At 43.8% G+C, this 26,189-nt stretch overlaps 2 protein-coding genes across 10 annotated transcripts in view; both read left to right on the top strand.

Moving 5' to 3' along the window:
* The first annotated feature begins 211 nt into the window (after positions 1–211).
* On the top strand, positions 212–15,986 carry LOC122405266 (glutamine--fructose-6-phosphate aminotransferase [isomerizing] 2-like). Of its 3 annotated transcripts, XM_043409871.1 has the most exons (15): positions 212–416; positions 7,980–8,087; positions 8,189–8,278; positions 8,442–8,585; positions 8,984–9,150; positions 9,317–9,458; positions 10,652–10,675; positions 11,338–11,358; positions 12,835–12,992; positions 13,071–13,310; positions 13,380–13,578; positions 13,704–13,948; positions 14,027–14,182; positions 14,278–14,406; positions 14,481–15,986. In XM_043409871.1, the coding sequence occupies exons 1-15, from the start codon at positions 410–412 to the stop codon at positions 14,724–14,726; spliced, it is 2,076 nt and encodes a 691-aa protein (XP_043265806.1). In that variant the 5' UTR covers positions 212–409; the 3' UTR covers positions 14,727–15,986. The 3 variants fall into 3 exon arrangements, with proteins under 3 accessions (XP_043265806.1, XP_043265814.1, XP_043265825.1); XM_043409879.1 differs by lacking the exon at positions 11,338–11,358; XM_043409890.1 differs by lacking the exons at positions 10,652–10,675; positions 11,338–11,358 and having other exon boundaries at positions 214–416.
* Positions 15,987–17,139: 1,153 nt separating this feature from the next.
* Positions 17,140–26,189, top strand: part of LOC122396323 (calcium/calmodulin-dependent protein kinase type II alpha chain) — a 127,999-nt gene continuing 118,949 nt past the window's right edge. For 3 of the 7 annotated variants that reach the window (XM_043394634.1, XM_043394642.1, XM_043394652.1), the window contains exon 1: positions 17,143–17,818. In XM_043394634.1, coding sequence (XP_043250569.1) covers positions 17,754–17,818 — 65 coding nt within the window. In that variant the 5' untranslated portion in view covers positions 17,143–17,753. Of the gene's footprint in view, positions 17,819–26,189 lie in introns of all 7 variants that reach the window. The other 4 variants (XM_043394617.1, XM_043394626.1, XM_043394667.1 and 1 more) reach the window with 4 other exon arrangements.

Genomic DNA, 26,189 nt, shown 5'->3' with positions numbered 1-26,189 from the left:
ATGAATTAAAGATGGCGACTATCGGCACATCGACGTTGAATGTGTGTGGTACCCACCGACACGTACCAAGTGTGTGAGTACTATCGTCTGGTGCCACCTACCAAAGTTAAGCTAACTAAACGAACGCCAGTACATCCACGCTTGGCCCCCCTGGTATAGACGATGCACACTGTCAATGGTTTGGCTCGATCGTGCTATGCACACAAACAAACCGTCCATGGATGTGCCTCTACTCACACCTATGCGAAATCTCCTATCATAAGAGCCACGAGCACGCTGTCGTAAGGTTCAGATTGTGCTAAGCAGTAGCTCCGAGTAACACAGAGCCTGTCCAGTGACGTTTCATCTGCTTTTCACTTCGAGTTTGCTCGCACTTACTTACGTGGCGTGTACTCAACGTTCGTACAACATGTGCGGTGAGTAATAACAATTTCTATCTAACGCGTATACCTTGCGATTCATTTACCGTACAAATCGTCGGGATCGCTGGATTCTTCGAAAGGGAAATCACGAAGGAAATAGCGTACATTTGTGTCCCCATGAGAAGTTCTGACAGGTCAGAGAGCGTCGCGTAACACTCTCTGTCGTTCTATTGACGCGCTACCGGCGCGTTTCGTTCTCCATCGCCGTTCGATTTAACATCTGGAACATTTAAGGCCGTGTATCCACTTGCCGCGCAGTCGCGAACTGCAAGTGAATATGCGGCCTGACAATCGCGTGGCAATTCAAACGATGTTTAAAGCTGCACGCGTATTTAACACTCTAGGCGTTCACGGGTTTTTAATTTGAGGCTTGTTAACGAAACTAATATTGGGCACGTTTCGCGTGGTTTGTTCTCCACTCCTGGAACGATAAAACAACGAATCTAGAAGGGTTTAGATTCCGCGATGTTATGATTGAAACTGCATACATAAAATACAATTTATATTACTCATTTTGTATTTATTTCATTGTTTCTTTTATTAGAACCACACATACGGGTACTCGAAATTTCGGGTCTCGAGAAATCGGGCGTAGCCCGATATATTTTTGCGCGCCCCAAACGCCATTAATCCATTGTACCTAATTATCATTAAAAGCAAATGTTAGAACAATGAATGACGCGGGAACGCATCCAGTACGATTGTTAGTATGCAAGGAGCGTATTCTCACTTTTGGTGGTAAAGTAACGGAGTATAAGAAACGATCGAGAGTAAAACGTTGTCTATGTTGAAGCACATAGTTATATCAACGATCAAATAACCGAATCCGGTGTGGCCTGATAACAACAATATTTTGGCATATTCCACTAACGAGAAAGATATAGTTATTATTTTCTTCTATAATAGTATTAAAGGTGCGTAGGTAGAAGTGTATTGTATCGTATTCGGTTCTGTTAATTAGTTCTGGGTTAAGTTTAATCTTATCGTGAAACGTGGGTACCACGGATACACATGCACGCGTCAATAATTAAGCAAACAAAAGTATAATTTGTCATATTCATTCAGACATAAAAAAAAAAATCGATCAGAGCTGATAGATAACAAAAAAGTATTACAAGCGCTAGTTTTAATCAGTTTGAGCTTCGTATAATTCGCGTCATAGCACTCTCTAATCCTAGTTCTTTCCCTACGCGGTAATGCTTGCGACATTGGAATTTCTTTCTCTCGAAATATAGAAAGCTCCGATTGGGTTCTATCAAAATTTGTCATAAAGACTTTGTAAAGGAACTCGTCGAAATGTCACGAAGCTAAAGGGATTACGAAAGTTTTTTGCGTCACTCGGTCGCGGTGTAATACGGTGATTTTGATCATTCTCGCCGCGGCGAAAGTCAGTCTCCGGAGAGTTCGATTCGAAGAAAGGGAATTCGAAGCGTTCGTAACATTCTCCCGCTGCTAAACATCGATTAAAACCGTGTAATCGAGAAGCAGCCACGACTTAATTCCGTATAACAGCTTTAAGAAGCTTGAAAATCAAGCACAAACGAAATGCTTGTTTTATATGCGTATCTTTACTTCTAATTATTGCAGATCGTTTGTACGAATCTTTCACAATTTATTTATTTTGCATTTTTTTTCGATCAGACGCGGTTTTTCTTGTATAAATTTACCCAGACAATGGGAAACAACAGGTAAATTCGAGATAAAGTTTTGTTTACCGTCGAGAGCGAAAGACAATCGTCTATGTCGGGACTCGTGCACATATATTTGCGAATAACAATGCTCGATTATATCTCTGAACCGTCGAAAGCCGTTTGCAACATTATATAATGACAGTAAACATAGCACAAAAATATATAGTAAAAAAAGGATGTATGTACTTGATATGCTCGATCAGTACCCCGATTGTTCAGCTGAACTGTTCGTATATTTACACAAGTGTTTATCCAGCGATAAAAAAAAAAAATCATTCATGTCGCTGACCCGTGAACGATTAATATGTTTTTTTCCCCCGCCGCGGTTATATTTCCGCGGTATACGATTGACTATAAAACGCAAAGATTAATGATACGGCTCGGTGTATTGTTGCATTGCATCCGCAAATATGTTTTAGATTTCAGTTACCAGGATCCAAGCGCAAATTCACTTTTCGCGAATAAATATTTACGAGCATCACGCGGTCGGATGCATATTCATAAAGCGTTAGGGAAGTAAAACATTTCAAGAATCTCGTTTTTTCTAAACTTCCGCAAACAAAAGAATCGTATTTAAGGCTTCGAATCAGATTCGAAGTATGTAATACGTTTTCTCGAAGCGTTCGAAATCCCAGCGTTACAGCCAGCGTATCCGATCCGATCTTCACTATTTCGGGGCTGCTGTCTCGGTGTGTAGTTTTAATTAGGTCACGCGTTCCATCGACGTTTCGACGTTGATTCCAGACACGAACGCGTTTTCCGGACACGTGCACCCATCCTCCAGGTTTCCCTGGAACGATCGAGGCGCGAGCACGTCGGTCAACGACCCGCGTGTTTACCTCCGGATGTTCAACATCCCGCGAACACCAAACGAATTTGCATATCATTGCATCTGGAGCCGTAACCGAGATTGGATTTCTTTTTTCCCTCGGCCTTGGATTCGCATTAGCTATTCAAGAAAGTTCGCGCCGTTTCTTTCGGCTACTTTTTCAACCGAAACGCGGCGATTTTCTTTGAAAAACGGCCGTTCACGCTACAGCGAGGGCAGATAGATAGATAAATCGGTTTACCACAGTGGTTTTCAAACTCTCTGGAAGGTCTAAAATTGCTCTACGTTTCCTTAGTATCATAACTATCTCTCTGATCTAATAGAGATCATCCAGCACCGTTTTCTTCCGTATATTTGTCTTAAATCATTGATAGATCATTCATTAATGTCAACAAGTTCTGCGAGTCTCTAGATTCAGCATTTAAGAGTCACAGTTTATCGTCATCCTTGGGTTAAGTATTGCAAGCTTTCTTCTCACACATATGTGTATATTTTTAGATCAACTCGCTAGTCTTCTACAATGTAAGAATAACAATAATAATGTTAATACGCATATGGTAATAGGCACAGGTGGTTTTGACCTGCAGTGTTAAATAGATGTCGAAGCAGAGAAGAGGAACCTTTTTTTTTGCAATCGGGGGCAGTATAATGTGAAAACTATACCGGCGTTTGAATATTTTCCGATCGTAGCCTGCATTCCGTAGAACTACGGAAGCATACGAGGCAACGATACGTTCGAACGGTAACAGGATTGCAACGTGTTGCAACCGCGTGACTCAACGGTCCCTGCAACATTCTCAAAGTTCATCGAAAGTTTACCGTAACGAAGTAGCTAGGAGCCAGGGGCAGGGGGTATGCTTTTTTGTCTGGTCGTCGACTACGGGTACAGTTCTAACGCGGGTAGACACACAATAGCGTCTAATCGAGGTGGACTATCGACCGAGACACGGGTAGACGTCGCGACCGACGAGTGAAAGTTTCCTCGACGCGTGACGCCGCGACGCGAGAAGGTGCAGCGATACGGGGACAGTTACACGTGACATTTAGACGTGGCCCCGCGAAACACGCATGCACGAACACAATCGTTCGTCCGTCCAGCATGCAGGATCCTTTCTCCGGAGACACCAGTTTACCTTTACCTTCCTCTGCAAAATTCAAACTCAGTGGCCTCGCCGGCAGAACCTGATTTTTGTTTACGTTTACGGGATCCACGGATCAGCCAGAATTTGCTCAACATTTTCGTGACGCCGAACAAGAAATCCTTCTGTCGAGAAATTCTCAGGAATGTCGTCTTCTTAGATTCCCGTAGGTTGCCGCTGAAAGGGTCGAATTCTCGATGAAATTTCATTTGAACGAGTCCTATCGATTGGTTACTGGTCGATTGCTCACCTGGTCTTCGAGTACTTCACCTTTTGGCGTAGCTAACACCAACTCGTTTCCCATTCTTCACGATCGTTCATGCTCTTCTCTGTCGAGTCATCCACTGTTTCAAATCTCCAACATCTCTGTTTTTTCAACCCCTAGCTGAACGACGAGTTCTTGATGATTACTAAAGATCGTAATTGGGAATCAAATAAACAAGTTTCTTCCATGTCTCTAGAATTAATGGAGGTATTTAAGAGGCGGACGAAAAATTGCGTTTAAAAACAAAAACATAAATAGCCGGACCAATGAGGAATGTCGAAGATGTTCCTGCAGGATTCCATTCCTCCTTTCATTCGTCATCCTTTTTTTATCTCTACGTGTCATCGTCTCCTACGATCTGCGCTTTGAAACGAAAATCGTTTCTGTATCTCTCGTTCTCTCGTAAGTGGAAGACACGTTCAAAGTTCCCGGCTATTTATTACCATTTGTTCGCTGCAGAGAGACGCTGTCTTCTCTGTTTAGCTCGATTAGCGATAAATAACGGGCGAGGAACGCAGCCGGTTGCCGCAGGAAGTCGATGTCTTTCGAGTTAACAAATTTTAACAACGTTTCTTGCTTTCTTCAAAACTGGAGACTTTCGAACCAATGCCTGGACTACTTTATCTTTAGAATTTCTAGCACGTTCTAGAATATGGACCAGGCCAATGGTTCTTGACTTTTCTTATCTATGAACGTAGATACTGAGTCGTGCTCAGGTGGGATTAATTCGAAATAGTTGATTTTCAAATCTAATCGACGAATTTTGGTGTCAGTGGGTCGGAGAAGGGCAAGTTCGTCGCTCGTTCATCGACGTCCAAGTCGTTCAACTCTGTTTTCACGGACACGAAACGCATCCCAATTAGTTCGTCGCGGGCAGAGACCGTTTCAACGGCGGTGAGATCGATAATAATCGTCGATTTCGTTCCTCGTTCGAAACTTTTGAAGCTTATCCCTTTCGATCCACGCTATGGTTATCGGATTATCGTCAGGTTCCGGTTAACGTCCTTTCAATGTTGAGATTATCGCGTCAATAAGTTGCAATGATAGGGGTGATTGTAGAACGTATAATAATCACTGGTAGCTCCGTTATCGATTGTATCGAACGTAAATCTGTAGAAATCGAAATCAGCTGGATTATTAAAGAAGGTCTTAATAAAAGCTTATCGCGATCTATCATCTTTCTTTCCGTTTTCTCTATACCCTTTAACGATCATTTTTCTTGATTCTGGTGACGACAATGTGTGTCTGGCGATTGTTCTGAGGCTTTAGTGGCGAGATGCCGTTATCGCCGGGGAAGACAATTCGCTTATCAACGATTGCAATAGAATCTATGAGCAATGCGATTGTTCGATCCTCTATTGGCAGGTCTCGGCTCGAAATCAAATTACATTCGTTAGCCGCGTGGTCACGCGTTAGTATTCTTTTTGCAAGTTGCGTAGACAGTGCACATTCTGTGGCTTTTGACCTCGACGCTTTCCTCGATTTTTTCGTACTGGATAACGATGGGCGGTAGGTTCTACGGTCCAGAGATGGGCAAAATTCTTAACTCGATCACAGAATCACTTGTCAAACTTATCTTCTTCTTGCTTCGAGCACGCAGGGTGTTCACGCTATCACGATCTTGTCAAAAACTATTCTAATTAGAAACAAATGAAGCAGAACAAATTTTTAATTTCTTACGATTCAATTTTTTAAATGGAATGCCATGTATTTTTTTACGCTATCTTGAAAGCATTCGAAATAAAATTTTGCCTCCCTCTGCTGCGATCAGGCATGAAATAACAATGTACGTACGTCGACGAAAATGCATTTGAAGATTTATTATCGCGTTGCAAAACGATCGAATATGAATGGGTTAGGGACGCTTTATTGGTTCGCTATAAATTCGGTGCAATTCGCGTTTCCATCGTAAAATCATTTCCGGTGATAAGGACGAAGGAGATTTAACAGTACGATATTTAACTTTTAACCTTGATGGCAAGACCTTGCGTAGAAATAGCGTACTTTAGCTTAAGGTTGCTTGGACGCATACTTATTATTCTACGTCTCCGTTTTCCCTAGTTCTGGATTAACCTGAATATACAATGTAAAAGTGTTGCTTGGTCTAAGGAGAAATAAGTTCCACGTTCTTGACCGACGATTCGTGTCAACTTTCTTAACTCTCTATAACCCAAATTATATTTTGTTTCCGCGAAAATTGTTTCATTGAACATGCAATTGCGAACTAATTAAAAATGGATTCCGGGTAACACTGTTGTCTTGTAATATTGATAAAAGGATTAAATCTGACGTAAAAAAATGTATAATAGATAATGGATGTACAGTTTTAGAGTCGTGTTAGATTATAGAGAATTAAGGTATTAAGTTCACATGCGTCTTCTTATCGCTTCGCATAAAAATAGTAGATATTTTCTTCTTATTTTTCAAAACATAGATTTCAAATCGCGTGGTAGGAGATTCAAAATCCTTAAGAATTTCGATTCGATAGATGGAAAATGATGTTTGTGATAGAATTCCCTGATGTAATCGTAACGTTAAAGCCTTTCTATCGCTAACGAACCGAGGACACCGTGTTTAAAACACGATACTCTTAAATTCCAGCGCTAAAACACTATCCCCGATTGAATGTCCGTATCGAACGGTCGTTGAATCGCAGGTAGAAACGCGACAGCGACGGAATAAGGACGGTTGTAACGTTAGACGTCGTTCTAGCGCTTATGGTTGTCGCAGCGCGGAAAATTGATACAATATCGACGGTGGTCGCGGGACGAAAACCGGCGGAACGAGGTTCTAACGAGCATTTCGTCCGATTCACACGCACGCGCGCTTTTCCTTTCACCATGTGTCGCATGTGTCGCGAATTACCAGTCCCACCCCCGTCCCCCGTTTCCCGTTTCCCTCCCCACGCCTCCTCGTGGGTCCGTTCGTGTGGGCCAGCTCACGGGCGACGACTTTTTGCATTTTTGCAATGCCATGCGGGACCTCGAACGCGTATCGACGCGGATATTCTTTCTCGCGAACGAAACGAATCTCATTAATAGCTCGCTAATTACGAATAAAGCCACCCACAAGGCGAATTTCGAGTACGAAACAAATTTGTCGAGTAAAACGGATCTGATAGAAATAGCTCGCTGGCTAAATTCGTTTCAGGGCACATAGAAGGTTCATCGAATATACATTGCGCGGTGTCGGCCAAGGGGTGAGAAAGAACGGCGCGACGTATCGATAAATCGAATCCTTTCCGCGTTTTATTGTCGGCCTTCGAACGGCGAACGCGGGAGGGAAAAAGTCGAGAGGAATAGAAAAATCCGGTATCGGTTAATCGTCGGGATCAACATCGAAGGTCCACCGTTTTCTTTCCCTTCCAACAGAGTCCAGTAGATCCCCGTTGAAACGCATTATCTGCTACTGACCTTATTTTTTAATTAGTAGTCCACGTTCGTGACCACGGACCATTTACTTAAACAAGCATTTTCGGTTTCCACGTTTCCATCACGCGAGACGTAGTTTTACACGAACCTTCCGCATTCTGTAACTCTTTCTTCTTGTCCGGAGCTTCCTAAATCACATATGCATACATTAATAAGTTAATCTACTTAACATCGTTCAAGGTGAATCGTTTCTATTGCACAGGAATTTTCGCGTATCTGAACTACCTGACGCCGAAAAGCAGGAAGGAAATTCTGGAGTTACTGGTTGGCGGGCTTAAGAGATTGGAGTATCGAGGCTATGATTCAGCAGGTGAGAATGAGTCTAGAAAATTTCGATTATCTCGACTTCCGAGTATCGGGGGAAAAATGGAGAACAGGATGTGGCTTTTAAAATATCTACTTCCGTTACAGGCGTCGCCCTTGACAGCGCCGACGGCAAGGATATCTCGATAATTAAGAAGCAAGGAAAAGTCAAGGCTCTCGAGGAGGAAATTTCTCAACGTACGCATACCCTTGGTGTCTTTCTATTTCTCGAATTCCCCGTTCACGTTACTATGTTGCATCAGTCTCTAATACTTGTCCAACGTCACTAGATTATTTCCTATCAGTGTCACGTTGTATGCTATTACTATTGCAAGTTAAAATTTACGCATTGCACCCGCAGATAATGAACTCGACTTCGAATCGAAGACTATGAGCCATGTGGGCATCGCACACACGCGTTGGGCGACACACGGTGTGCCATCGGAAGTGAATTCCCACCCTCAGCGGTCAGACACCGAGAATGCGTTCTTGGTGGTGCACAATGGTAAAAACCAGACAATAAAATCTAGATAACGTTATCGCCGAAGCGTCTTTAAAAAAAAATCTACGCTGGTATTTAATCGAACACATAGACCAACAATCGAGATTAATTTTTCTCCAACCTTTTATGTGTAACGCGGCTACGTTTGAACTATCGAAAACTATTGTAAACTAAAATCGTCATTGAACTTCATTATCTTTTTATAACGAACATCAACAAGCGTATCTTATTGATACCAGCGACAACTTATTTCCGGTGTTGTTTGACATATCGGTACAACGTGTACGCGATTAGAGTGTGACGTTAGATTCGTCCAATCGGTAGTCGACGTTAAAGAATAATCGTAACCGCGCGATTGTACGACAGTTCCTTCTGTAAAGCCGCTTGCATTATTTGCGAAGGTATCGTGACCAACTACAAGGAAGTGAAGACGTTGCTTCAGCAACGGGGGTACGTCTTCGAAAGCGAGACCGACACGGAAGTAATTGCGAAACTCATTCACCATCTCTGGGTACAGCATCCGGGTTACTCGTTCCGCGAGCTCGTCGAGCAAGTTGTCCAACAATTGGTGAGCGTCACTTTGAATAACAATGACTCCCGACAAGAGTACAACGTTCCATCGAGTACGCCTTCGGACAGTTTTAACGCATGGCCGTTGCATCGAACCTAAAAAATAAAACCACCTAAATGACTATTCGATTGTTACTTGTAATCGAACCGATTCCGAATTCCAGGAAGGCGCGTTCGCTCTCTGCTTTAAGAGCAAGTATTTCCCAGCCGAGTGCGTGGCCACGCGAAGAGGATCGCCGCTTCTCGTCGGTATTAAAACGAAAACAAGATTGGCCACCGATCATGTGCCCATCCTCTATGGCAAAGGTACATCGATCGATCGTGTTTCGTACGCTCTGCGATCGACACGAGTTCGTTAGAACTAATAACGTGTTAAGGAGAAAGGTATAAATTGGTGAACTTTCGGAGAGATCACAAGGCTATTTCCGGGTGACTAGGGCGCCCAAGGGGTAAATTAATAATGCTACCAACGGTATCGGTGTTCGCGAAACGGAATACGTTGCTTCTACACTTCTTTAAAGGGCGAAGGCGAGGTACTTATGACACACGGTCGTTAGTTATACCCCATCTCTCCTTGCAAGGAGGTTGGTATAGCAGTCGCTGGGAATGTGCAAAAATACTTATGGTTTTTCATGCACCAGTGGCAAGGAAACTAATTGGGTTGTTCGAAAAGTTCGTAGCAAAATTTCCACGACATCCTCGTTACATCCACATTAGGAATTCAGCAAAGACTTAGGTCTTCATTCTATCAAGATTCAGTTATCTCAATCCTTTGTACCCATAAAAAATGACTAATACGAGCAATGCCACCCTTCTTCCTACTCCTTACTCCTCTTCTGCTAAAATACAACCGTCAACACGAATGAAAACTGATAATCGTCAAGAGCTTCATCAATGCCATCCGTTAGAAACGCTATGCACTTTCTGAACAACCCAATATTAATAGCATGTGTTTACCGTAATCTTGAGTTGTAGCTCATTCTAGAATAGTTCATGTTTTGTGAATATTTTAGAACTAACACATTAAGAAACATCGTTACCCCACCTACCTTGTGCTCTTAAATGTTTGATAGCGAAACGGGGGCTAAATGTGGGAAAGTTTTGTTCGGTAACAATAATTAACTAACGAACGATACTAATACCAAGTATCTTGTTTACGCCAGAAGTATATTTCTTGAGAAATATTTAACAAAGAGTTGGATACTTTGTCCTATAGCTGCTTAAATAGAGTAGCCAATATCTACCTTTTAAAAATAATCTTCGACGTACCCAGCACGTTGTTAATACAAGCAGCATGTATTTTTTCTTTTTTTTTTCACGTAATATAACATTGTAGTTCTTAATTTAAGTTATATTTGTTAACTATTTTCTCGAACGTTAACAAATAATGGCTGCATGTAAACTTCCTTGGTAATTCAGTTTTAAATAGATACTACATGATGTTTCTTTTGCATGATCACCTACCGGTTATGTTCTTCTTCGACTTTTCGTCTCGACAGATGAACTTCCACGTGTAAACAAAGGTATATACACTACTCTACACTTATCTCTCTTCTCAACACTGGACCTTTCGTTGTAGTAATTCGCATCACAATATTTTTGTACACCACGCTTCCTGTGGCCCCACGGAAGGTTCAGCGTTCCTGAAACGCATGCAAATCAATTACGCTTTGTACTTCTGATGAGTGTTTTACATTATTATTCGCTAAAATTCTTACGAACACACAACGTTGTACGATTTCATTTTTGTTAAAACATTTTCGTCCGAGTGTCTACCATTTCTAAATTCCTGTCTCTCATTTCGTCTTTGGATAACAAAATAACAAAGTAACATTGGCTTTCTCTCGTTCGCCCAATTCGATTTACATAAATTTGTTACGTTACGAAAATGTTCACCAAATAATAGTTTCAACCTGTTACCTGTTACTTAATAATTTTGAAAAAAATTGTGTTATAAAAGTTTTACCAAGGCCATGTTTCTGCATACAGTTAAAGAAAAAGTTGGCAACGCGTTAACGTACGATCAGAGTCCACACTCCAGGCGTGCGTTTCACATTTATTTTTTTTTTTGTTGCGTTCGTCGTTGTATATTTTGTATCACCATCGTCGTTGCGTTACTTGTTTTGCTAATTATTTTGTTTTCTTTCTCGTCTCTCCCTCCCCCTTCGCATCCAAATTTGAGCAGAAGGTGAAGCACCGACCAAAGGTAATACTTTACATTCGTATACGCTTCCTTCCGCTTGCGTTCCGCATGCAGTCACGCTTTACCACGCGCCTCCGGTTTGAATCTTACACACGATCGCTTGGAATTGGATCCGCACAGCGGTGTTTCATGACTGACGTTAAAGAAAAGCACGTGTCCGGTTTATCGCCACGCTTTCAGTACGTATACAAAATTGCGTTTCTCCTTTCAGCGCGGAAGCACACGTTCCAGGAAGCGCAGGACATAATCTCTAACACACGACTCTTGTACGGAAAAGTAATAATATTTTTTTCCTCTTCTCTATTTTAACAGGTGTTTCCTTCGTGAGAGGTCCCTTAGCTTCGAAAAGTATTCACGTCACCGGATACGGACAGTAATCGGATCGATACCGGTACTATCGACGATATTTAATTAATTTAATATCAAAGTACTCGATAGAAAGTGTCGATATGTGTAAAAATTTTATACTTTAGTGTAATATTATTGCTCTTATTAATTTGGTATCGACCCGATCGCTAGTGACCGGGGCTCTCGTAACGTCGATCGCCTATTTTATTAAGATCGCATTCATGTTCGTTAACAATTGTACTTCCTGGTCGCTTTGTTACTATCGTCGTCACGGCCATATAATTTACACGCCGCTGTCGTTCTCGTTTATCGTCATCACACGAATGTTTACTTACGTAACGTCGTCTTTCGATGCAGCCTCTCTTTAGATAGACAAGGTACAACGGACAATCAATAACGTTGCTATTATTTAATGCGAGCGTATCTATAATACGAACATTACTTATCACGTTTTCGGCTAATTTGGTGCGGGGGCTTGTAAAAACAGAAAAAAAAAAAACGGCACGACTCTTCGTGCCATTTTGGTGCATCGGTCACACCTCTTATCCAACGAGTCTACAGTTTTCTCTATAAATTGCTTGTGCAGAGTTTAAACAAGCTCGCGTTTCTAGCCAATCGGCGTTTATTCGATACATCGTTTCCGGCCTGGTCGAGGTCCTCGTAATTCAAAAGAACGAGTTACGATTCTTACCAAAGAGGATCTCTATTAGTCGAAAGCGTAACGATTTCTATCGAATGAGTTCGTTGGATAGAAACGTGACTTTGTTTAGTATTTTTATATTTCAGTTCGATAACCTTCGAACCGAATTCTGTACAATAACGTCGACAATCAATCCGGTGAATGAAAGTATTGAGTAATTGGTGAATATTGCGCTTGGTGTGTATCTTATTGAAATGTGAATTTGTAATATATGTATGCCGCAAAGCAATGGCCGACAACCTTTTTCTATAATAGTAAAAGATCTTTCTTAATTCTACTCGATGACCTAACGACTGTTGTAGTTGGTTGTTAGAACATATCGCGTCATTGCTCGATCCGCGGGGTCATAGGTTGTCGACCACTGATGTAACGTACAGATATTCGTTATACACTTCGACAGTGCGAAAAAGTTAATTTATACTTTTCGATAGACCATCGCCCACACGGCCGCAATGCCGAACTTCCGGTAATACCGCGCAGCGAGAGCACTTCCGAGTTCCAACCCTTGGAGGACAAAGAAGTGGAGTACTTTTTCGCCTCTGACGCCAGCGCTGTGATCGAGCACACGAATCGTGTTATATTTTTGGAGGTAGAACCCTTAGACTCTCGAGTACGATCCTAAGCTTCTGATCTAGAGCAACAACAAATTTGTTATTTGTAATTCTAGGACGATGATGTAGCCGCGGTTAAAGATGGTGCTCTCAGCATCCATCGCGTTCGTCGGTGCTTGGACGATCCTCACGCGAGAGAAATTACCACCCTGAAGATCGAGATCCAACAGATCATGAAAGGCAACTACGAGTACTTCATGCAGAAGGAAATCTTCGAACAGCCCGAGTCGGTGGTGAACACTATGAGAGGACGTTTGAATTTCCGGGACAACTCGGTCACTTTGGGAGGCATCAAAGTGAGTTCGAAACATCTTTGCCATACTCGTTCGTTTCGAAGTGCTGGTCTAATGGAGGTCTGTTATTAGGATTACATTCCTGAGATTAAGAGGTGCAGACGCCTGATGCTTATTGGTTGTGGGACGAGCTATCACTCCGCCATTGCCACCAGACAGCTTTTGGAGGAGCTGACCGAACTGCCAGTTATGGTCGAGCTGGCCTCTGATTTCTTGGACAGAAATACGCCGGTGTTCAGAGACGACGTGTGTTTCTTCATCTCTCAATCAGGTAGGTCTTTAAATTTCATTACTAGATCCTCCAAAGGGGTCAGAGTTTAGGTAACCTTCTGATTTGGAGTTGGATAGAAATATAATGTTCTTTCTAACGTTGAATCCTTGTTATTCTTTTGGCAGGCGAAACAGCAGACACGCTGATGGCTTTGCGTTACTGCAAAGGTCGTGGAGCTCTGATCGTCGGAATCACGAACACCGTAGGCAGCAGCATATGCCGCGAATCGCATTGCGGAGTTCACATAAACGCTGGCCCCGAGATCGGTGTGGCCAGTACCAAGGCCTACACTTCTCAGTTTATTTCTCTAGTGATGTTTGCTCTGGTCATGAGCGAGGACAGAATTTCCCTCGGTACTAGACGTCAACAGGTACTCTCACAATCCTGATCGATTGCTCGAAAATTAAAACTGGGGGGACCATTTATAATGCCTGGCCGTTTTCAATAGATCATCGAAGGACTAAAGAACTTGGACAACCTGATCCGCCAAGTTTTGCAGCTCGACGAAAAGGTGAAAGAGCTTGCTGCGTCTCTGTTCCAACATAAATCTCTATTGATAATGGGCAGAGGTTACAATTTCGCCACATGCATGGAAGGTGCCCTGGTAAGTTGCCAGCGGTTCAAGAATTTAATCATTGATAGCCAGGCTTTAAAATATTGATTATTAATATAGTTTGTCATTCGTTTGTTTCTTAACAGAAAGTTAAAGAGTTGACTTACATGCACAGCGAGGGTATCATGGCCGGTGAATTGAAGCATGGACCCTTGGCACTCGTTGACGACTCCATGCCCGTGTTAATGATCGTTATGAGGGATCCTGTTTACACGGTAAATAGAATAATTAATTAATAAATTACTGTTACTTTAACAGGTATATATAATGGTTTAATTGTTCTGTCCAGAAATGCATGAACGCGTTGCAACAAGTAACCGCGCGAGACGGTAAACCGATCCTCATTTGCGAGGAAGGGGACGAGGAGACCAAATCGTTCGCGGACAAAGTCCTCGAAGTGCCTAAGACAGTCGATTGTTTGCAAGGGATCCTTACAGTCATACCGATGCAATTGCTATCGTTCCACATCGCGGTACTTCGCGGTTGCAACGTGGATTGTCCTAGAAATTTGGCGAAATCGGTCACGACCGAATAAAACACGATCGACAGGGTACATCGGTGATTTATTTCGAACGCAGCATGCACGTGCTAATCGTAGAATTCGATGGAGGACCAGAGAAAATGTGATTTTCAAACTGCGTGGTGGTGTTCCCGCCACGACGAGAAATCGTGTAATTTTTCGTTGACTAACGCGTTTCTAAGTACTTAGCGATTATAGACTCGTATATGTATCAGAGTACGAACGTGATCAGAAACGAATGTTCCTTATGTTCGTACACGAGTATCATGCAGTTCTTTGAGTTAATCATTTGGACCATCTTTAGCCTTTATATCTAATCGTACAATAGGTGGTTAAGTATACCGTTAAAGATCAACGAGAACGTTCCTTGTTTGGGAAAACCATCAAATGGATTTCCCAATAAATGATTACAGTGCATTTAACGGTTGTTCATATTCATATCAATTAGGGTGGAATGAGATTGGTAACGTGACGCTTTTCAAATTACAGGCTGATGTGATGTTTATTTCGTAATTGAGCCGAATACGACTGTGGTGGAAAAGTTGTCATGTACGGAATCATGGAAATTACATAAGTTATTCTAAAATGTGTGCATGTGAATGTGTGTATTATGAATTCTCGATCGGGCGAGGAAATTAGCTACAAATGAACTTATGAATATGGGTGATCGCCATTCCCTTTACCTTCGTGAAATAACGATTATCATACGCTTTCAAAAACTTATATTTTGTACAGTATTTTAAAGGAACAGCCGAAATTTGATACTTTCCTTTTACTTTGTTAAGAACAGAAGTGTATTTATGAATTAAGTTACCGATATGGTATAATCATGTTCAACTTTAAGACTATATAAATACGAACTTTATTTATAAAACAATGCTTAGAATTCATAAAGTGATACATCATTTTTTTTAGTCCATAGATCTTGAAACGTTTTTCGTTTACTACATTGCAGAATAACGTTATTCAAGAAGAAATATGCATTTACTGAGATTAATCAAGGTGTTGGAAAACCCACCACCTGCAATTTTATCCATAAAATCGTGCATATAGGTTTCTGCTATATATCCAAGGATAAACGAACTTTTAATGAACATAAATATTCTATAATTTAAGTTACTATAACGTGTTTTGATGAATTGTGATTGTGTTGAGCAAAAAAAAAAAGAATATGTGTTGAACTTATTTTGATCTAGACAAGCACAAATTAAAAAAGAAAACTAAAGATTAGAATTGGTATGTAATGTAATGAATAAACTGTTCAACAAACAAATAGCAATGCTACTCATTGAAACTCATCAAATTTTGCAATTTTTTTATAGGTTACCATTATTACATACAGATAACCCATTGGCATCATTTACGTATATATACGGGCATATGTATTTTGATTAAATAGTGGTGACTGAGAATAATTTACTGAAATGTTAAGTTTTTTGCTATTTTTCAAATTTAATAAAAAAATATTCGGTGGTGAGGTCATATTTTTCATTTGTTCATATGATGCAAACGAGTTAACTAACAATGGAGAATCGAACGGAAAATATCTTAATTCATTGTTCAGAAATTATTTGGAATTTGAAATCGGATATTTATTTAAACTTACTTGGATTCTTTTGAACGGCACCAGCAAAATTTTGAAACTTCACGTTTAACGGTTTTCGATTGATGCTGTTATAGATAAACACACCCCCTACCGAGTTTTATTATTAGTATAGATTTCTCCAAAAGAGGGCGGTAAACGTCGAGATTGTTAAATAAAATTAATCGTGTTCGACTGTGGTTGCGCATTCTATGACCAAGCAACTACACCCTTGCCGATCAAAGTTACTAGATAATCAGACCAATAAACCCCATTTTTAACAATTAAAAGAATTAGTTTTTCGCAGTGTTGGCGACGCGTGGTAATAAACGTTGAATAAAACCTCATATATCGTGCGTGTATTGTTCGTCTTTTAATTTCTCGAGATCTATGCTCGGTGTATCGTTCTAATTGGACGTGCGCCAAAAAGCCGATCGAAGTGATACCGAAGCTACGTTCGGTCGGCGTATGCGCCAGTAGTAAATCTCGTGTTTATGTCGGACATGCGGAATCGAGTCAGTGCACGGTATCCCTTCTAACCAGGGACGGTTCGTAACTGCTTTCGGTGACCGAGGTCGCGAGGACGCAGGGAGAAACGACGACGACGACGACGCTCGTTAGCTCGATATCCCGAACGATTCGCGAACGAATCACCGTTTCGCGCGGAATATATACGTCGGTCGTTTTTCGATCGAAAGCACGGTACGCCCTTGCAAGAGAGCCCTCGTCGAAAATAAAGAGAACAAGAAAGGAAAAGAAAAGGGGAAAAAAGAGAGGTTAGAAGAAGCTAATAGAAAATACGGAACGGAAAGTAAATTGTACTGTGAAGCGTGATCTTGAAAAGTTTAGCCGCGTGATCGAGCGTAATTCCAGGTGCTAAATTTAAATGCGTTGCCTCGATCCCCTTGGGTTATTTCGCGCAGGTTGGCTGCGCTTGAACGGGTCGGTAGCGGAGCGCTATCGTCAGCCCTGCCGGCGGTGGTATCGGTGTTGACCACCGTTACCAGGTACCTATACGCGTCGTGGTTGTCGTCGACGTCGCCATTGCCGGCGGTAGCGGCACTCGAGAACACCGTCTGCGCCATCGCTAGACCAAAGGGTACCACCACTACGCGAGTCAGTCGACGGTCTGCCGGCGAGCAGTGCGGACGCGTCGTGGAAAGGATACGGTTGTCGTTGCCCGCAAATATTTGCTGGCACGACCGCGATTTGCCCCACCGTCGGTGCCACGGTAACGCGGACGGATCCCGCGGACAGAACCACCTCCCCTCTGCCCGGCCCGACGACCCTCCCTCCCTCGCGACGGTTACCCGGTGTTCTACCAGCGCCGCGGCGGTTCCCCTCTATTGATCGAATTCGACCTGCGAAGTTTCCCCTAGCGTGTGCGGTAGTGGCGGCCGGCAGTGGCTCTCGCGCTTACGTTCCTCGGTTAGTGCGGTAAATAATCGCGATACCTCGGCATGGCTACTCCGACCGCTTGCACGAGGTTCAGTGACAACTATGATCTCAAGGAGGAACTGGGCAAGTAAGTAACAGAAAATCGTTGTATACGCGATCGGACGAAACACGAACGAACGCGGGAGAACGAAAAAACGAAAAAGAGAGATCGGTTAACGCGACCGCGTGTCGCGACCGTTCTTTCGTTTCTCTTGGCTCCGTGTACACACACGTTCCCATCCCTCTCTCTCTGATGTTTCTGTCTGTCGTTCTTTCTCGTTCGCGCGTACTTGTGCACCTGTCCTCTGTCCCGTGTCGTGTTTTTATTACGCGCGAACTCGAGTGTCACGAGAGTTTCGTGCGTCGAGGCGTATCTAGTGTCATCGACGGCTCGTCCCACGTCATGCATTCTTCGTGTCGTGCAACACGAACACGCGTGCGATCGAACGAAAATCCGTTCGGTGGTGTTCCTAGCAGACGACGCCGTGTCGTCGGCCATGATTATTCTCTACGTATGCGGGGCCTCTTTCTTCTCTACCCGTTACCCCACTCTGACGGTTTATCGTTCTCTTTCTATCCGCCTTTCTCGTCGCGATCTCGTCGCCTCGCTCGTTCCCGTCCGTGTCTTTTGCTCACGCGGGAGACACCCCGTTGCATTTCGTCTATATTTAAGCGGCACGGCCTGTCTGCTCGTGGCTCAGCCTCTATATATAAAGCGTCAGGGCGCTTGCTATCCGTGCGTTGTGCCGTCGTGGTGGTCACACCGTCGAAAACGAGGTATCCGCATCGTACGCGGATCTGTCATCAAATCAATACGATGTCGTCGCGCCGCTTTTTACCTTCATCCCCCTCCTTCGACCTCTTTCTCGCACTGTCTCTCTCTCCATCTTTCTCTTCCACCAGCACCTTCGTTCCTTCCGTCTTCCTTACCTCTCGTTTCCCTTTAACGCGGCTTTCTTACGATTTCATCCTTTGCTCGGCCGGCCCCTCGACATTCTCCCATTCCTAGTTCAGCGACGGCAGGTGGTTGCAGCCTTGCATGACGTTCTCCCTAAAAGTCACTAGATCTCGCCAGCGCTTTGTTTTCCTTATGGTACGGTTCTCTACTTTCCCCGATGCGTTTATCGTTCGATCGATTCCGTCGTTTTGATTATACAGGGTCACGAGCCAGAAAGTTGATATCATTTAAGCGAAAAATGCAATTAGAAATACGAAGTTTTCTGACTCTGTGACACGTTTTTATTCGCTCTCGGTGTCACTCGTTCAGTAACCTCGATAACGCTAAATAATTATTATCTGGATGCAAAGTCTTTTCGGTTAAACGTTATCGTTGTAACGGATTTCGATTGTCGTTTGATACGAATCGATTTGCTGGAAATACAACGTCAATAACACACGCGGCTCGCTATTCGTCGCGAGTTTCGTGTTCTATAGGTGTCCTAGGAGGGCATGGATATCGGTCTCGTGTCACCCGTGACCTCGAGTGACCTCGTCTCGGAAACCGAGGAATTTCTTCGGCCGCGAACCCTGCAACACGGGACAGAAGGAAAATTTCTGACCACACCCCGCGTCTTTTTTGGTGAGTTTGTGCCACGGTCGATAAACACGGAGCGTAGAGCACGCGTAGAGCACGCGTAGAGCACGCGTTACACACAGTGTCACCTGCTCGCTACGACCACGGGCCCCCTCATTTGTTTGTTTCTCGTTACTGGCCGCGTTTCCGCATTACGTCATTAGTTCTCTGCTTCCAACGATAAACATCTCGCATATTTCCCCTTTCTCAAAACCTCTTTGTGCTCATTTTTACAACGACAAAGACTTGCGAACCCCACCATACTTTCCAAATGTTTTTAAAAATAATTTTTATAAAATTTGTTGATCGCTCTTTTCGATATTTTCAGTCCTGCGGTGTGGAACGATGAAATTACACGTTCGAATGGAAATCTGTAACCTTCTGTTCCACGTGTTTATTTGATATTGTAAATCTTACACGATAGTTCAATGTCTACCGAGCACGCAATAACATCGCACTTTACAGAGGTCGATGTTTTTACACAACAATCGTTCTCAACCTAGACTTATCTGCTCGCTCAGTTTTCAATCTGAACGTTACTTGCGAATAAATGGATATAAATGTTTGTAGAGATTGTTGCAATTTTTGATCAATAAAAGACTTTCTTTTCTTCTGATTTTAGTCACTCGATCGACGATAGCAGTTCTCCGAATCGTGAAATGGACCATTTTACGAAATGTCAATTTTACAAGGGTGATATTTATAGTGTGTTTCGTTTTATCGACCATTGGGAAGCACCATTGGTCTACCCGATATCTGTTTCCGATTTTTAGTGCTTCCAAACCGGTAGCAATTTATGGAAACTTTAGTTTAAACGGTTGCTCAAGGAGGTCTTCTAATATAGGACGCTGGAAGGAGTCGTCTTTTCCTGAATTTTTCTCCAAACATATTTTTCCCCATAAAGAAATATAAACTCGTATCATTTGTGAATAAAAAACAGGCAGTTTCGCTGATTTTTCCAATTGTACGAACCTAACATTCTCTCCCTGTATGAAATTTTATCTTAAGAATGACTGGTAGTTGATTTTCACAGGATTGCTCTCTTAAGAGGTCCGAGCAAACGGTTATGGTGGAATCGAAGGGGTTAATCGCGAGTAGGTTTGTTTCTCGAGGATGAAAACGGCAAGGACGATTCCGAGGTAACCGTTTCCGGTTGCACGCGCGTTCCATTCAGCCACCGGAACCGACCGAATCTAATTCGAACCACGGACTCGCAATTAGGGTCGTCTGATTTAGAATATTGTTCGCGCTTGTAAACACGCACGGACGATTCCCGTTTGTTTTCGAGCGCACGAAAACGGCACCCGACGTTTGAATTCCGAATAATTTCGGCGCCGTTCGACTATCGAAACGATATTTCCAGCGGTTGTTCCACCGACGGTCACCGCAATTTATAGTTGATCGAATCGAGGGAAGAAAATGAAACACGCAAGTTGACTATCACTTTTCATAGAGATTCCATCGATTCGATGGCAACTCCGCGCTGTGTAAATCGTTCGTGACGCTTCCGTTCCTCTCGGTAAATAAATAAACAAATTCTGGAGTGGTTGAACGGCGGTTGCACGAATTTCCGAGCGCCATTGCTGAATCACCCGACGAGGAAAGCCGCGGCAATAAACCAAAATTAGGAGTAGAACGGTAGCGTCGCTCGGCACGCAAAGTCGCCGTCGATGCTATTTTCGTTAATTATTCGGATATCCGAATAATTTCGGAAGGGCTGGGCAAACCGAGGGGAAAGGTTGCGTACGCGCGAGATCGTAGAACGCACGCGTGTGCGTGTGGCGTCCGTGGCCCGGCATAATCAAAACATTTTCCTCGCCTCCTCGTTGAATAATTCAACGTTCTGCGCTGGCATCTCGCTCGCGGCTCGCAAGGAACCGACGGATCGCCTCTTACCGTCTATCGATTTCGCATCGAACTCCACGAAGATACGACCAAGAACCAGCCGCCCCCGCTCGCCATCTTCCAGCCGGTCGTTTCGCGATGTTGATCGACGCGACGCTACTTCCGGCCCGGATTTGATTAACGATCCTCGCCGCGATACCTCGGAAATTTTCGTCCATGGTCGATGACCGCTCAGTTTCGTTCGTCTAACAGATAATCCTTTACTTATCCACGAGCTTTAACAGGTAGTCTTGCTATAGTTTTATTTCGGTGTTGAGAAAACGGCCAGTTTTAATCTCTTTTAGAAAACCAGCCGTGGATTGTTTCATATCGATGTTTAGAACATTCACAGTATTTTTTTTTTGAGCGAAAATAGCTTCGAATTGATCCCTTCAACAGAAATAAGGTAATTTTTGCTGGCATCGGGGTTCGCGAGGCGTCTGACCCAACGCGACCCTAACTCCTTCCGGGATTGACTTCTCTTTCTCCCCCACAATATATCGGACGACTGGAGAATACTGGAGATTTCAGTTTCCGGGGGATGGGGGATGGGGGATGGGGGGGGGGGCTGGATTTATAGTTAAGCGGGAATCTCGAACGGTTATGGGAAATTCTTGGTTTTCTTGTAACGTTCTAGAGGCGAGACTGGAGAATTTACGATGAGGTCTCTTGCGTGATTTATCGTCGAGGGTGCAGAAGTGTGTTTTCTGTGCGTCACGGCACGACTAAAAATATATGTCGGTTTCAACGCGCGATAAAGTGTCGCTGGAAAATTTATAAAGAAAAATAAAACGGATCGAACGGCGTTGCTCGATAACGGGGTAGCTATCGATTTTATTTTTCAACCCTGGTCGACCGTCGTTCCCTGCACCGCGTTTTGTTGTTATTTTCTAGCTTATTGGTCCTCCTTTGCCCTTGTAATTTAATTACCCCGGACGTTTAATTTAATCTCGTACTCGATAAAGTTTCGCTTCTTTGTCACGCGGCTGTAAACGATCAGCAGCGAAACGAAACGTCCCGGATGACGGTTCGTCGTGTCTACGGTTTAATCTGCCGATTGATCGTAACGTAATTATTCGTCGCGTTGCAACGTAACGTATTACGCTAGTTGTAACTTCTCCCTTCGATTCGATTACCGCGATCGATTCGGTCGCGAAATTAATAAAGTTCTTCGCCGATCGAGGTGTCGGATTGTGAAATCCGCTTTGGACGACCGTTCCTTTCAATTCCTACCGACCTGCTTCTGTGTCTGTCCTATTACGGACATAATCCCGATACACAGGGTTCCGTCAAACTACTAGAATTTAATCTAGAGTCGACGAGGGCAGGGGGCGGGGAATTTTATACAAAGTTCGGCGATTAAACGCTTTGTTACAACGTTACTTGATTTCTACGCGCGGGAGACTTTGAAACGAAACGTTTACTTCGCAGAAGTGACATCACACGAGGAACTAGACTAGTGAAAAAGTCAGATTCGCCTTTCAGTCGGATTAGCTTCGATTTCGTTCGATTCTGGGCCAGCTTGGGGTCGCGACTCGGACAAATCGCGTTCCAAGTCGCGGGTTGTTGCACGGAAGATGACCCGACCGTAGTTCACTCTCTTTCTTTCGTTCGGTCGTTGCGTTGAAAGAGAATCGAGGAGGGCATCGTAACCGGGAAACGAAGCTGCCCGGATGATTGATGAGTTCTCGAGCAGCGAGGCGGATCGAAAGGAGGGCGAGATCGTTCGCCGGAAATACAGCTTCGGAGCCGCGATTCACGTGCCGCGGCGTAATTGTAATCGGTCGCTGATACGCGGCCGAATATCGGTATCGAAGCACGGACGGATATGTTTGTTTGTTGGCGAACGACCGTAATCCGAGACCACGGAACGCCCGGCGTGTATGATCGATGTAAATGCGGACATGTAAACAGACATTCTCGCGCAGGGGGGAAGATCGATCGCACTCGTCCTGCCTGGTGAAATTTATGCGCCCACCGACACGCGACCCCTCGTCGACGACGATTTAATTGTCGCTCGCGAAATCCTCGCCGACTTTGCTGCGCCCAAACAGTCCACACTTCGTCGCTTCGTTGTTGTTCGTACATTTTTTTAAAGCGTTGGTCATTTCTGCAACGTTCGATATATCGAACACGTCTCTTCTTCGGGATTAGGAATACTTTTCTTTACACACAAGTTTCATTTGTTTGTAGAAACATTTTATAAGTCCATATAAGGGCAACTGACCCTACTGATTTCTCATAAATCAGCATCAACAAGCATAAGAATTCTTCCAATTTAATTTTATTAAGAGTTCCGAAGCAAAGTCGAAGCGAAACTCGGTGCAACTGTGTTCGATTCTTCGCAAGCCGGTCGGGGAAAATTTTTGGCGGCCCGGAAAGGTCGGGGAATAAATAATGCATGCGGGTGGAACGGCCGCGAGGAAATTGCGCGTCGAGATCGCATAAAATTCGCGGCACGAAGACGCCGGGGGGCGTTCACGGTCTTTATTTTGCCTGGAAATCGACGGGGGAAATTCGGTTTCGGCGGTGGTTGATCGTCCGCGATCGCGGGATCTATATCCGTGGTCCGAATTCGATCGTCGAATCGCCTTGGCGCTGGGTGCTTACGGCCAAACCGATTCGTATGTTAGTTTTGGCAACGGCCTACGCTGACATTAAGACCGTGGGTAAATATTGGCTCTATCGAAAACCGCGAGGGAAACGCCAATTCCCGGTACGAAGTACCGTGTTCCTCGAATCGTAGCTTTCCGCTTTGCGCGGCCGCCTCGATCCTCGAGCGTGTGCGTTTTTCAACGAGCTCTTCGAGCTTTCCCGGCTCGCGGAGGAGATTTCCCCGACGGAACAAAGATTTCCGCGAAGTTTGCCCGGGCGACGAAGGGAATTGCGTCTTCCGCGAGCATCGCGGAAACGCGATTTCGATGGAAACCGGATTTTATTGCTCGCGGATGCAACGTTCGATTTTATGGTAAAAAATGAATCGAATACACACGGTAGAACCTTTCCCACGATCGTTTACGAGCCAATCGGGCTGGAAACTTGTTTGGGATACGATTTATCCTAGCTTGGAACATGGAAATATTCGATTTTTTAATAAATAGTAATCCTTTGTTAAGCTGTGTAGCCAAGGGGTTAAAGTTGACCGAAACGTGTCGAGTCTCGTAAATTTGGAGATTTAAGGAACCTAAATTTGGCCGCGTGACATACACAGTTCCGTAATTCGCGGTAGAATCGAAGAGGGAACGATTCTTCGGCTAAATATAAGTCGAAAATGTAGAACAACATTTTCTCGTACGAGGCTCTGTTCTCGAGATAATCGAGCTAGAAAACACGCGGGGCACCGTCTCTATTAATCGACACGTTTCGAATGGCGACTTCCTGCTTGAATATTCCGCCGTTTAATTACAGGAAGCTTTCAGAGTTTCGAAAACTATCTCATTCGAAATTACCATTATCGTATACCATGTACGAACGCAACTTTTATGCTTCTAAAGGTCTGAATTCTGAAATAAAAATTGATTAATTTAAAAATTGCAAGAGCCTCGAGGAGAATGGTAATTTCGGCTGGTTTTCGAAACGTCGGTGGTAATTGCCAATGCAGACTCGACTCCGTTGGAAGATCGCGTTCAGCACTAGCTAAATAGTAAACACAGTCAGATAGTAAACACAGCTTGGGTAAACAGATTAGATAAATATTACCGATCTGTTCATACATCGTTGTGTTTCAACAAACCTGTTATCGCTTTCTTCGACTTCGTTTCGTTGTACAAAGCAGTTTAGAATTTTCTTTCAATTAAATTATATTATATTTTTATTCTGTTGCGAATCCAGGAATTCCACGAAGGAATAGATCCACGAAGGATTCCTCGATCTCGATCGTTCTTTCCATAGCGGCGTCCTTTATCGTTGCACGCGTCGTTGCAAAACGGTGGATAAATCGATATCGAGTAGAAGTTATCGAGGCAGATTTTACGGTGTTTTTATTACCGGTTGGCGTATTCGGAACTTCCTAGATAAAACGCACCGGGAAGCAAGTCGATCCCCAAACCGATCGATCGACGCTTTTCCAAAGTGGAAACGTCGATTCATCCTTCTTTACGACTTCATGAAAAGTCCCTCCCCTCCCGCGACAATTTACGACACTCGACCGTGTTTCCGTTTTCAATCGTCGCGATCCGGAATTATCGAGAAGGTAATTGTTGATTCGTTCTGCCGTTTAACGATAAAACCTAACCCTCGACGTATCCAGTCTTCTTCGTCGCTTAGCGACAGCTCTGCGTACCTGTTGAACGGCAAATTGCTGGATTTGCAAGGATTATTGCCGCCACACTCGACGTTAACGACCTTTAAAACAGGGATTTTCGTTGTTAGTCCTGTTTTCCGTTGTTCTCCCCCAACGGGCAATTCGAGGAGCTTTATAAAACGAGGGAACCCTTTTTCTGGACCACGGTCAACCCTTCTTAATCTACTTTATCTATTTCGTCCCAGTGCAGAATTTAAATCTTTAGACAAATCTTCGTTCGCGTCAACTCCAACGAAAGTTCCCGCGCCGTATTTCTACGAGACAAATCGACGACGTAAATTTTTGAGGGCTCAATTCGTAGCTGGTCGGAGCTATTCGTTAGTTAGCATTTACGGAGTAGGGGGTTGAAATTGGCGCATCCCCCGACTCGGCCAGCAGAGCCTGCAGTCAGGAGTCTTCGCCTAGAAAGCGTTAACCGCGCATCTTTTATTCCAATCGTCGGATGCTTCGCCCCTTTTTTATACCCAGACTGTACGAGGGATGGGAAACTACTCACGGGGAAGGACTATCATTGGAGACGTGCCAAAGCTATCTAATGCTAGGAGCTAAAGGAGTACGAGCTGTCGGACGATCCGTTTCCTCGAGTCTGGCAGAGCCACCCTGCATTAATTCTTAGGTCTCCGCCGCATTCTTCATCGATCAGGAGCCTCCCTAACCGCGATCCCCTAATAAGACTCGCGCCCGACCCTTTCTATCTCG

This window comes from Colletes gigas, unplaced genomic scaffold (genome assembly GCF_013123115.1).
Source record: "Colletes gigas isolate AHSC1104 unplaced genomic scaffold, ASM1312311v1 Colletes_gigas_Sc00001, whole genome shotgun sequence".
Lineage (NCBI taxonomy): Eukaryota > Metazoa > Arthropoda > Insecta > Hymenoptera > Colletidae > Colletes > Colletes gigas.
This window is presented reverse-complemented; position numbering and strand designations above follow the sequence as displayed.